General features: G+C 41.7%; 1 protein-coding gene across 6 annotated transcripts in view; it reads left to right on the top strand.

Annotated features, from left to right (window-relative positions):
- OSBPL10 (oxysterol binding protein like 10) overlaps positions 1 to 13,959 on the top strand; it is a 316,838-nt gene that overhangs the window by 134,873 nt on the left and 168,006 nt on the right. For 5 of the 6 annotated variants that reach the window (XM_061127672.1, XM_061127671.1, XM_061127666.1 and 2 more), the window contains one exon: positions 13,520 to 13,711. The exons of the other annotated variant lie outside the window; for it this stretch is intronic. In XM_061127672.1, coding sequence (XP_060983655.1) covers positions 13,520 to 13,711 — 192 coding nt within the window. The remainder of the gene's footprint in view (positions 1 to 13,519; positions 13,712 to 13,959) is intronic. 6 annotated transcript variants of the gene reach the window in all.

Genomic DNA, 13,959 nt, shown 5'->3' with positions numbered 1-13,959 from the left:
GGCATCCAGCTCTCTCATCCTCTGTCGTCCCCTTCTCCTCACGCCTTCCATCTTTCCCAGCATCAGGGTCTTTTCCAATCTTTCCTTTGCATCAGCTGGCCAAAGTAGTGGAGCTTCAGCATCAGTTCTTCTAATGAATATTCAGGACCAATTTCCTTTAGGATTTACTGGTTTGATCTCCTTGCAATCCAAGGGACTCTCAAGAGTCTTCTCCAATACCACAGTTTGAAGGTATTAATTCTTCCACGCTCAGCCTTTTTTATTGTCCAGCTCTCACATCCATACATGACTACTGGAAAAACCACAGCTTTGACTAGACAGACGTTTGTCAGCAAAGTAATGTCTCTGCTTTTTAATATGCTATCTAGGTTGGTCATAACTTCCTCCAAGGAGCAAGCGTCTTTTAATTTCATGGCTGCAGTCACCATCTGCAGTGATTTTGAAGTTCAAGAAAATAAAGTCTGTCACTGTTTCCATTGTCTCCCCATCTATTTACCATGAAGTGATGGGACCGGATGCCATTAGTTTTCTGAATGTTGAGTTTTAAGTCCGCTTTTTCACTTTCCTCTTTCACCTTCATCAAGAGGCTTTTTAATTCCTCTTTACTTTCTACCATAAGGGTGGTGTCATCTGCATATCTGGGGTTATTGATATTTCTCCTGGAAATCTTAATTGTACCTTGTGATTCTTCCAGCCTGGCATTTCACATGATGTACTCTTCGTATAAGTTAAATAAGCAGGGTGACAGTATACAGCCTTGACACACTCCTTTCCCAATTTTGAAGCAGTCTGTTCCATGTCCGGTTCTAACTATTGCTTCTTGACCTGCATACAGGTTTCTCAGGAGGCAGGTAAGGTGGACTGGTATTTTTCACAGTTTGTTGTGATCTACACAGTTAAAGGCTTTAACGTAGTAAATGAAGCAGAAGTAGATGTTTTTCTGGAATTCTCTTGTTTTTTTGATGATCCAACTGATATTGGCAATTTGATCTCTGGTTCCTCTGCCTTTTCTCAATCTGGAAGTTCTCCGTTGACATACTCCTGAAGCCTAGCTTTAAGGATTTTGAGCATTACCTTGCTAGCAGGTGAAGTGAGTGCAATTGTGTGGTAGTTTGAAGATTTTTAGGGGCTTCCCTGGTGGCTTAGACAGTAAAGCGTCTGCCTGCAATGCAGGAGACCTGGGTTCGATCCCTGGGTCAGGAAGATCCCCTGGAGAAGGAAATGGCAACCCACTCCAGTACTCTTGCCTGAAAAATTCCATGGACTGAAGAGCCTGGTAGGCTATAGTCCATGGGGTTGCAAATAGTTGGAAACGACTGAGTGAATTCACTTCACTTCTTTGAACATTCTTTGGCATTGCCCTTCTTTGGGATTAGAATGAAAACTGATCTTTTCCAGTCTGTGGCCACTGCTGAGTTTTCCAAATTTGCTGGCATATAGAGTGTAGCACTTGCACAGCATCATCTTTTAGGATTTGAAATAGCTCAGCTGGAATTTCATCACCTCCACTAGCTTTGTTCATAGTAATGCTTCCTAAGGCCCACTTGACTTCACACTCCAGGATGTCTGGCTCTAAGTGAGTGATCACACCATCGTGGTTATCTGGGTCATGAAGATCTTTTTTGTATAGTTCTTCTGTGTATTCTTGCCACCTCTTCTTAATCTCTTCTGTTAGGTCCATACCATTTCTGGGTGTCATGTAAGTGTTAGCTATTATAAATATTCTTGTAAATAAAGTTATAACCATCATTACTGGATCATGGCAAGCTCATCAGTCCAAACAGGTCTTCTCTTAAAAAAATTTTTTAAGGGAAACTCTTATAATTATTTTCTTTTTCCCTCCACTCCCATTCCCCTCACCCCTGTTGGTACCAATTCCTAGGATATACCCAAGCCTTTGTTTGCCTTGTTTTGAACTTAACATAAGTGGTATTATCCTTACTGTCTTCTTCTTAAAGTTTTCTAACTCAAAAATATGTTTTAAATTTTATTGATGTTGCTCTGTGTACCTCAAAGTCATGTCTTCTAACTGTTGCATGTATATTATTGTATGAGGTCTGTTATTTATAGATTCTTACTGCTGTACACCTACATTGGGTCAGACTCCCCACCCTCATTACCTGTTAACGCTTTTGTGTATATCCATGTACATACATGACTGGGACCATGTTTGTTGGGTACCTGCCCAGAACATTTGAGGATCGTAAGGAACATACATCTCTATTTTCACAAAATTCTGCTATATTGTTACCAGAATGGCTGTACCAGTCTATACTTCCACTTGCATTGCAGGGATCCAGATTCTTCCTTTCTTTTCCATTATTTGGAGATGTTTTACCATTTGGGCAAATCTAGTGGATGTAGAATCTCTTGGTTATTTTAACGTGTATTTTTTTGATTATCTTGATACATTGTTAGCCACTCAGGAGTCTCCTTCTGTATAATGCCTGTTCTTATCCTATGTACATCTTTTACAGTATTTTCTGACTTCTTTTTCTAGGAGCACCTTTTATATTCTAATATTAATCTGTCTTCTCCCAGTCTCTGCACACTTGTGATTTTTCCAGTTTCCTTGTGGAATCAAAACTTATTCACAACGTAGTCAAGTTCATCAAATTGTTCTGCTTGTGATTTGAGCTTTTGGTCTTGATTCAGAAATGCTTATCTACACATTACAGAGTTGTGCTCCTCCCTTGTCTTTTGGTAGCTTGTGTTTCTGCTTTTTGCATTTAGATTTTTGCCTCTGTATATACCCTGCAAGGCAGAAAACCAGCCATATTTTTGCTTTTCCCAGTAACATTTGTTCTGTCCTACTGATTTATGGTAGGGGGTTCCCTGGTGGCTCGGTGGTAAAGAACCTGTCTACCAATGCAAGAGACCGAGGTTCAATCCCTGGGTCAGAAAGATCCCCTGGAGAAGGAAATGGCAACTGACTCCAGTATTCTTGCCTGGAGAATCCCATGGACAGAGGAGCCTGGCATGCTGTGGTCCATGGGGTCACAAAAGAGTTGGACTCTACTTAGCAACTAAACCACCACCATCACTGATTTATGGGGCTGTGTCTGTAATATACCAGGTTCTCTTGTATACTTAAACATATCTCATAGCCTCTTTCCTAGTTTTTAGAGCAGTTGCTAGTTCCTGTCTGAATAACATATATCATCACTGTGATTTTGCTATTTTTAGTATTTGCATCTGTTGGGAGGGTGATCCCCTCTTCTTTTTCTAAATTAACTTGACCCATCACAAACCTTTATTCTTCTATTCATGTATTATACTAAATTTGTTGAGTTGCTCAAAAAAATCCTACTGGAATTTTTATTAGAAAAACGATATAATTATTTGGGAGATTTGATATCTTTGTAGTGTTGTTCCATTCATTCACCTGGCCTATGTGTCTTCATTTTCTTAATCCTTCATGGATTTTTTTTTTCCACAGGGTTAAAAGAACTTCTGCATGAAAGTTTCATGTATTCCTTATTGGATTAATACCTGTGTATCAGAGTTTTTATTGTTATTATGAGTATCTTATTTTCTGCTGTATTTTCTGGTTAGTTCTTGTTGATACAGAGGAATGCTGTTGACTTTTCTAAGTTTATCATATATCTGGCAACTTTGGACTCAAGAATTTTCTTTTTGTTTTCTGTAAAATGGTCACATGTACAATCCGTGGCTGTCTTTGTTCTTTCTTACTCTTCTACCTCCTTTATTTTTTTGTTCCTATTTTGTTGGCTCATGCCTCTGGTACTGTTAAACAGTGGTGGTATTGGAATCCTTATCTTGTTTGTAAGACTAAAAGCAATGAAACTAAAATTTTTATATTAAGTGTGGTGTTTACTCTGGGTTTTATGTGGTGGCTCTAACATAAGTTAAAGAAACTTCTGGTTCTTGTTTTCAGAGTTTTTTTTCTATTTAAAAAAAAGTCTTTGTTAAAGACTTAATGAAGTCTTAAAAGCCTTAGAAAGTCTTTGTTTCACGTTGTTTACAAGCATATATTAAATAAGATGCTTTTCTTGGAGGATCTGCGGTTCTAAGAGTATTTTATATAGTACGCAGTTGTTTTGCTTTCAAAGGAGTGTTGCATATGTAGTTTTATAACAGGTGAATGTGCAAGAGGAAAGGTGAAAATGGATAATGGATATCAGGTTTCATCCTTTCTATCAACTATTTTAATGTCAACCTTGTGTCAGACACTTTTTTTTTAATTTAAATTTTTATTGAAGCATAGTTGATTAGTTTCTGGTGTATAGTGAAATGTTGTCAGTTATAGATACAGCCACTCTTTTTTAGATTCTTTTCCCATATAGGTAATTTTATAGAGTACTGAGTTCCCTGTACTATACAGTAGGTCCTTGTCGTCCAGTTGCTCAGTCATGTCCAGCTCTTTGTGACCCCGTGAATTGCAGCATGCCAGGCTTCCCTGTCCTTTGCTATCTCTCAGAGTTTGCTCAGACTCTTTGTTGAGTCAGTGATGCCATCCAACCATCTCATCCTCTGCTGCCCTCTTCTACCCTTGCCTTCAATCTTTCCCAGCATCAGGGTCTTTTCCAACGAGTTGGTTCTTCGCATCAAGTGGCCAGAGTATTGGAGCTTCAGCATCAGTCCTTCCAATGAATATTTAGGTCCTTATTAATTATCTGTTTCATATGTAGGAGTGTGTACATGTCAATCCCAGTCTCTCAGTTTATCCCACCCCTCTGTCAGACTCTGTTTTAATGATTAAGTCCTCATTTAATTGAGAAGGACCAGCTGGATGGGCTGAGTCTCAGGCTCTTTTGGTTAAATCTTGAACGAGACTTGTAGTCTGCGTCCTCCTTTGGTATGTTTCATTCTGCCTTGTTGAGGCTGTAGATTTTAGGTCTATTAAGTGGGAGGAGTAGACTTGAAGTTTCTTCTAGCTCTGAAATTCTATGATTTCACAGTAGGAGGAATGGAGAGAATGAGACTTGGACAGTAGGAGGGAATCCTCATGCTCTTAGAACAAAGCATTGAATAGGAGTCTTGGGACCTGGAATTGCAAGGTCCCAAGCACAGGATGTGGATGAAAGAAGCAAGAGCTGAGACGTAGACGTATGGATGGTTTTAAAATTATGCATAAGGACTTCCCTGGTGGTCCGCTGGTTAAGAATTTGCCTTCCAACACAGGGGATGTGGGTTCGATCCCTGGTGTTGGAACTAAGCTTCCACATGCTGTGGGGCAACTAAGCCTGTGCTACAACAAAAACCCAGTGCAGTCAAAGAAATAAACAAAGATTAAAAAACATGGGATTGCATATAATCATTTTCTAGGTGGATCTGGAAAATGGCGGAAGGTGAGGGAAGTGGGGAAAAAAGGACTTTGTGTGATAAGGGGGCCAAGTGCGTGAGACTAAAGCTTTCAGCCCATTTGGGACCCTCAACTTGATCTAGATGGAGGTTTGGGCCAAGAGTATGGGTTAGGGATTCTGGAGCAGTTGGGTTAACTGTAAGAGAAGAGTCAGCAGAATTTATTTGGGGGCTGAAAATGTTGAGAGAGAAGGCAAGCTGGAAATGTCAAGTTTTCTTTCCTTTTATCTGCAAGAACTAGAAATATCGCACTTGTGTGTCCTCATTTTTCAGAGATCTAACATTTGCATGTATAATCAGGGTGATATGTTTAGAAACAGGAGAGTGCTTGCCTCTCTCAGGGGAAAACCACGACTTTTCCTTTGCACACATGTTTGCATGCGTTTTTATGTGTGTATTTTTAAGAGAATCTTAGTGGAACATTAAGATGTGTGAAGGATTCACAGAGGACAATGGAAGAAATTTCCAAAGCTTTGTAACTTAAAGTTGAAACTCCTATTTCTGTAAGAGGGCAGGAGTTTGGAAAAATAGAGAGAGCTGAGTATAATTTTGAATAGTTAATCTTGGGAATGAACTTGGAAAATGGCCCAGTTTAAAACATTTTATTTCTACTCTAGGTCTGTTTTAAGCTGAAGTGACAGAATATTATAAAAACAAAAATAAAAAGGGCAAATGAAACCATTTCTAAGCAGCTATTAAGCAAAATATTTAGTGGAATAGATTCATTTTAAAAATATTCCACATTTATTCAGATGCTGGCTGCCAGAAAATAAAAATTCTGAATAATTTTAAGGCCCTGAATGTAATATTTTAAAAACTTTAGGCTTTTTCTCTTTTGGTTGACTTTGAGGTATGTGTACTTTTGGAAGAAAGAAAATAAGCCATAGTTTTAATGCTTAGTTTTCACATATTTGGGCTTCCCTAGTGTCTCAGACAGTGAAGAATCTGCCTGCAATGCAGGAGACCCAGGTTCAATCCCTGGATCAGGAAGATCCCCTGGAGAAGGAACTGGCAACCCACTCCAGTATTCTTGCCTGGAGAATTCCATGGACGGAGGAGCCTGGAGGGCTACAGTCCATGGGGTCACGAAGAGTCAGACACGACTGAGTGACTAACACACATATTTAGAAATGGCACATTATTCGTTTTTTTTTTTTTTTTTTTTTTAAGAGGAAGAGGGAAGTATGTGATGAAATGATTTGAGTTGGTTGAATTTATTTTTCAAAATTGTAACCAGACCAGTTTGATTTCTCTGCCTTCCTGGGGCTATTTGACTAAAACCTAGTGTCTTTTTTTTTTTTTTCCCTTCACTGTGGAAGAATTCAAGGAAGTGAGGAAGATGTGCACCAAAATTAAATGGCATTTGAAGGCTGTTATAATTTTCTCTCTAAAGTTTTTCCCATCAGGAAAATTTTCTACAGAAAGCAGTTGCCATGGATGTATATTTAAGATAACCACCTCCCTTACTCCTTTTTAGCTTTTTAATTTCATCTCTGGCAAGCCTAATTATAAATTTTTGATACACGTTTTAAGACATTTTTAGGACCAGCTGCTGATCTTTTCAATTTGGGGCTTTGTTTATTCCAAAACCCTAATGGGAAATCGCCCATTACTTACTGACACTAATTCTCTGCTTTCAGTACCCGTGGAGCACGGAGCAGTCTGCAGGCACTTTGTGTGCAACACCAGATGGATTTTCACAAACGTGCAATCACAGAGGATGTCCTTTGTACTTTTGTCTCTGAAGCAGACTGTTTTTCAGTAATTAGGATGATTATTCTTAATTTACCCTTTTTTAAAGTTAAGGCTGTTAAGGTAAGGCTATGTCTGCTCAAGGCACTCGGATAAAAACAGCCTTTAAATCCTTAATTTGACTCTGGGACCGCTTAATCTTTCATTTTCACAATGCCTCTTTTTTATTATTTTATGAATGGTAGTGGTGACATTTGTTGCATGCTTTCTATCTGACGTGCTTCACCTATCTCTCTTTCCTTGTTATTCTCCAACAGCCCTATGAGGTAGGTAATAGTATAATTTTAGAAAGTAAAACATCAGGGGAAAAAAAAAAAAAAAAAGTAAAACACTACGTTAGTTTACTGTGCCTCACGACTCATGAGTGGCGGAGTGCAGATTTGAACCCAGGCCACTGACTTGAGAAAATGCGGTCTTAACTGCCCCCCCAACCCCGCCCGCTGTCTTGTGGGACTCGGTTCTCCTGCTGCTCTTCTGGATGGCGCAGCAATGGAGGGAAGCCTCCAGGTGGCCCCCCGATTCTCTTATGTGCTCCCCCCACTAGACTCTCTCTGGCTTGCTGCTTGGTTTCCCTGGCTGGAAGTACTCTTTCTAGTGCTGCTTCTCCATTTCCAATCACATCTTTCCTTCATGCCCATGTGGGCCAGTAAATACAAAGAGAATGTCTGTGCATCCCTTCCTCCAATCCTTGGGAGCACAGAGATCCAAGGAAGAAAGTTAGGACAGCCAAGAGGTTGGTAGATGTCACAAAACCTGAGTGCGCGTGGAACCTTGGACACGGTCTGAACATCTTTGTGTTCATGGTCTGAATACACACGTTCTCTGCTACCTCTTCCCCTCTTTGGCCTCACCCTCCTTTGTCAGGCAGGCACCCCACTGACCTGGTGGTACTGGCTAAGGCAGGGGACACCTGGGGTGACTCTTCCTAGGTTAGGGTGAGTCATATTCCCAGGCAGAAGTGGTTACTCCTGCCTCAGAATTTTCCACAGATGGCGCACTCAAGCATTTCTCGTCAGCCCCTCTGAAGTCAGTATTCGGAGCAAAACCCTGACATGTTGTACCTCAGGCTTTGAAAATATTTTATTTTAAATTAGTAGCAGAGAGGGGGGTGTGTGACACCTAAATGTGATTCTTTTTTAAAGAAATTTGGCCATGCCACACAGTTTACTGGATCTTAGTTCCCCAGCTAGGGATCCAGCCCGCATCCTCAGCAGGGAAAGCATGGAGTCCTAACCACTGGGTGGCCAGGGAATTCCCTCAGTGTAATTTTCAAACACAACCTGAACATTTTCAAGAGGCCACTTAAAAAAAAGAAATCCTTTTAATTTTATATTAGAGTTTTGCCAAGTCACAGCATTGTGTGATAGTTTCAGATAGACAAAAAGGGACTCGACCATGTATGTACATGTATCCATTCTCCCCCAAACTCCCCTCCCAGCCAGGCTGCCGCATGACGTTGAGCCGAGTTCCAATAGTCTGGCCTTTCAAAAAGGGCCCGCTTATTTGTAGTGGTGGCAGTTGCTTCTTTTTCTGCCTTTTCCTCCCAGTTCCCGATGCCCTATGGGATTTACCAAGAGACTTCTTTTTTGGCTCCTATTTGCCCTCAGGAGGAGGCATAGGTGTGAATTAAACCGTGAGAAACACACAGTGAATGAGAAATGAAAGGTTTTTCGACTCAAATTTACTGCTTGTGAATTCAGACGACAGCCATTAGATGATAAACATAGGGTAAGGCGTCCACGGCAGAATTCTTTGGCTCCTGGGTGACTTTCCTGATTTATTGCTGTCTATGGGACAGTCCTTCAGGCAGAGAGAGGCCTGCCTGTCTGATTTCTGATGGATTCTCATTCTACTCGGAATCTAGAAGTATGGTTCTCCTTACAGTTTTGCTGACCATATAGATTCTCCAGTAAGTATTTAATTACATCTTGGACTTCATCACAACTTTGATCCTAAAGAAAATAAGGAGCAGGTCAATGACTGCTTACAATTTTGTGCTAAGCGACTTCTTAACATTTTAAAAATCGATAATGCCATCATCGATCAAGTCTTAAGGGCTGTAAGGAAACAAGTGAACTGTGGCCACACAGCTCCTTCACGGCAGCCCCTGTGCTAAGCATTTTTTGTGCCTGAGCTCATTTAACCTTCATGATGGCTCTTGAGATCAATATTATGATTCCTTTTTTAAAGATTAGGAAATTGTTGCTTAATAAGAAAGTTTGAATAACTCACCTGAGGTTACACAGCTCGAAGCTGGTAGTGCTGGGATTGGAGGTGGGGGTGAAACCTGGCTGTCTGGCTTCAAAGCCTGGTGAAAAATCTGCCTTTTCTTGGGTTGGAATAAGGCTCCCAAACAATCTAAATGTATTTCAGTGGATTAGGCAAATTAGCTGTTGTTGAAGGATTGAAGAGGGCATTCCCTGGTGGTTCAGTGGTTAGAAATCTGTGCTTCCATTGCAGGGGGCACACGTTTGATCCCTGGTCAGAGAACTAAAATCCCACATGCTCTGCTATGCGGTATCATATATATATATATATATATATATCAGTTCAGTTCAGTCGCTCAGTCGTGTCTGACTCTTTGCGACCCCATGAACTGCAGCACGCCAGGCCTCCCTGTCCATCACCAACTCCCGGAGTTTACTCAAACTCATGTCCATCGAGTCGGTGATGTCATCCAGCCATCTCATCCTCTGTCGTCCCCTTCTCCTCCTGCTCCCAATCCCTCCCAGCATCAGGGTCTTTTCCAATGAGTCAACTCTTCGCATGAGGTGGCCAAAGTATTGGAGTTTCAGCTTCAGCATCAGTCCTTCCAATGAACACCCAGGACTGATCTCCTTTAGGATGGACTGGTTGGATCTCTTTGCAGTCCAAGGGACTCTCAAGAGTCTTCTCCAACACCACAGTTCAAAAGCATCAATTCTTTAGTGCTCAGCTTTCTTCACAGTCCAACTCTCACATCCATACATGACCACTGGAAAAACCATAGCCTTGGCTAGATGGATCTTTGTTGGCAAAGTAATGTCTCTGTGTCTCTATGTGTGTGTGTGTGTGTGTATATATATATATACACACATACACACACACACAGACATGCATACAAACATGTATTACATACAAACAAAAAAGTGTTAAAGACATAGCTTCTCTCTTCCTCCTTACTCCAAGGGAAAAGATTGAAATTGAAAATAAATGACTATTGAACTTCAGTATAATCAAAGTATATTTAATTCTCAGACCACAGATTTCTCCAGGTACCTATTTATAAGGTAACTTGAAAGCAATACACTGCTTCCCAAGTTTATCTGTCTTCTTAATTCTGAGTTTGAATCCAGAGAACTGCATGAGCTACCATGGTACTGCATGCTAACACAGAATTCTGATTTCTACCCTGGCTCCTATGCAGCTCCCCAACCTCTAGGTGATTTGTAAAACTATGAGTCATCAACTTTTGTGGAGGGGTAGGTATAGCTGCAGTGTTAGTTTCTGGTGTACCGTGAAGTGAATCAGCTCCATGTATGCATACATCCCCTCCTTGAGCATCCCCCGCCCCAGGTCATCACAGAGCACGGAGCTGGGCTCCCTGTGCTATCCCTAGCTTCCCACTAGCTGCCTGTGTTACACATGGTGGTGTGTGTATATGTCGGTCCCAGCTCATCCCGCAGTCTACCAGTCTGTTCTCTACATCCGCATTTCTATTCCCGCCCTGCAAATAGGTACATTTGTACCATTTTTCTCGATACATATATGTGTTAATATACAATGTTTGTTTTTCCTATTTCTCACTTCATTCTGGATGACAGTCTTAAGTCCATCCACGTCTCTGCAAATGACTCAAGTTTGTTCCTTTTTATGGCTGAGCCATATTCCATTGTGTATGCATGTGCCACATCTTCTCTATCCAGTCGTCTCTTGATGGACATCTAGGTTGCTGTCACGTTCTAGCTCTTGTAAATAGTGCTGCAGTGACCGTTGGACTACATGTGGCTGTTTTTTTAGACCTGGGACTGTTACCCAAGGCTCCAGACTTTGAACTTCCTGCCTGGATTGCTTTGTACACCACACATGTCTCTCTGTCTCTCCCAATTCTACTCAAGCTTCAAGTCCTTCTCCCTCAGAACAGCCTCCTGTGATGAAGTCAGTTCACCTTGGTCATGCTTTTCCTGACTTTGGCATTTTCTGGTTGTATTGCCAAATTAGCATCTTGTCACGTACTTCCTTTCTGTGGGTATGTGTCTGTCTGTCTTGCTGTCTCTGTGTCTTTGCTCCTCTGTCACCCTATAACAGTATAAGCATCTGTGGTGAAAAACAGCCTCGTACATCTTATGTTTCTCCTCCACATCATGTTTCAGATATTTTCCTTGGTGTACAGTAGGTATTCAGTAAATATTTGATAATTGAAATAGAGAAAATGGCACAAATCTGCCAGTTTTTCTCGAGCTGAAATGAAGTACAGAAGCATCTAGAATACAGATTTTTTTCCGTAGAATTTAGAAAATCCATTCACTATAATCCATTCACATGGCTCAAAATGAAAGAATCTCTCTTCCTCTTTGTTCACACTGTTATTCACATCTCCTCCGTGGAATAAGCAGCCACTTGGACTTCAATGTGTATCCTTCTAGATTACTCTTGTGTTTTAAACAATGATAAAAATACTCACTTTCCACATTTTAACACAGAACTTTGCATACTATAGAACAGTTAGGCACCTTGCCTTTTTCACTTAACTGCATAGTTTAGAGGTTTCTTTTCCCAAACCAGTTCACGGAGACCTTTCTTATAGTCCTCTTAATGTCCCAGTAATGTTCCATCATGGAGGTGTGTTGTGTCTTATTAACCTATCCCACATGGAGGGACGTTTAGGTTGGTTCCTATCCTTTGCTATGAAGCATGCCACTTTGGTGACTACAGATGCCGTCACACCTGGCTGCAGGTGTGCGGGGGAGACATTCCCCACAGGACGTTGCTGGGTCACGGGGAAGTGCACTTGTAACTGGGACAGGTCCTGTCAGATTGCCCTCCTCAGGGTTTCTGCCACTGGACACTCTTGCAAAGCTGTCTCTCCATGGTCTGTCAGCAGACTGCATACTGACACTTCTGGGTTTTTACAATCCGATGGGTGAAAAATGGTATATCTAAATGTGGTTTGAATTTACATTTATCATTTGAGTACAGTTGAACACATTTTCTTACGGCTTAAGGGCCATTGATGTTCTTTGTGTGAACTGTCTATTCACATCTTGCCCTACTAGAATACTGTGCTATTCTCATCAATTCCTAGAAATGCTGTTCCTACTTACAAATTAGAATGATGAACCTTTTTTCTGTGAAGCTAGTTGAAAATATTTTTTCTGGTTTATCGGTTGACTTTGTTGGTGGCAGGAGTGGGTTTTTGAAATTTGTTTCCTGTGCAGAAGGCTTCCCTGGTAGCTCAGCTGGTAAAGAATCCACCTGCAATGCAGGAGACCGCGGTTCGATTCCTGGGTTGGGAAGATCCGATGGAGAGGGGAAAGGCTACCCACTCCAGTACTCTGGCCTGGAGAATTCCTTGGACTGTATAGTCCATGGGGTTCGCAAAGATCAGACACAACTGAGTGACTTTCACTTTACGCCATGTAGAAGTTTTCAATTTTTAGGTCAACTTTTGAATTTGTTTTCTTCTAGTGTTCTCTCTTTCTTTTTTCTTAGTCTTTGATCTGTTTGGGGTCTGTGATCTGAGAGATAAATCTGACTTTGTTTTTCAGTTGGCTGCCCAGTTATCCCAACACGTTATTGGAAAATTTATTGCCACTAAGTTGAGATGCTGTCCTTGTACCCAGTTACTGTTTGGATGATACGTCACAATAGGATGAAATACCAGCAGTGCACGGACAAATGGGGATTAATTGGTGGATAACTTAATACATTCATTCTTAGTACTCATGCAGCAAACATGTATTAAGCACCTAATAATTTAAACAATCATGATGTGCCAGGTCTTGGGGGTATAAAGATGAGTTTGAAAGAATCTCATATAATTTAGCTGGATAATAAACATAGCCTCAGTGTAGTGGAATAGGAGAGCAGAGAAGCTGAGACAGACAGGGAATGCTTCACACAACACTGAGCGCTCAGCTGGCTTTACCAGCAGGAGGGGGAGGGTATTTAGGAAGAGGAACACAGACCTCTGAGAGCCCGTGGTGTTTGAAGGCCTTGGAGCAGCTCTCCATAGCCATAGTTCGGGGCAGGAGACCCTGCTGGAAGTGAGGCCAGAAGCATAGTTAGTGGGGATGGTCTCTCTGGCCTGAGTGAATGTAAGATGAAAGCATGTACTCCCCAGGCCCTCATCTCTCTTAAAGATGAAGGGGAAAGCCTGAGAGGTCCAACATAAATGGAAGGCAATGCTTGGTTGTGTTCTGCAGGCTGGTGGTTGAGTTTTGATGCCTGTTGCTTGTTCTAGACGACTCCAAGCTCCCGAAGCCGAAGTCTCACTTTGCTCCCCCATGGAACATCCAATTCTGCGTCTCCCTGTAGCCAGAGACACCTCAGCGCGGGGGCCCCTGGCGTCGTCACAATCACGCATCACAAGTCGCCTGCCGCCGCCCGAAGAGCCAAGAGTCAGTATTCCGGCCAGCTTCACGAAGTCAGAGAGGTAGGCCCTGCTCTGCCCTTAGGTGGAGTGTCTGTGGAAGGTGGGGGCTGCAATGTCGCTCCCCAGCTCCTTTTCTTGAGTACTGTCTTGATGGATGGAGAGAAAGGACCAGAAGCTAAACCTCCCAGACACAGCCATCATGGTTCCTCCTGGTTTTAAACAAATAATTATTTCTGTTTCGTGGGTTACGTGAATTGTCAGGAGACCTCTGCTATCCAAGCTCAGAGAGCAGAGGACACAAGCCCATA

This window comes from Dama dama, chromosome 24 (assembly GCF_033118175.1).
Source record: "Dama dama isolate Ldn47 chromosome 24, ASM3311817v1, whole genome shotgun sequence".
In the NCBI taxonomy this organism is placed as follows: domain Eukaryota; kingdom Metazoa; phylum Chordata; class Mammalia; order Artiodactyla; family Cervidae; genus Dama; species Dama dama.
This window is presented reverse-complemented; position numbering and strand designations above follow the sequence as displayed.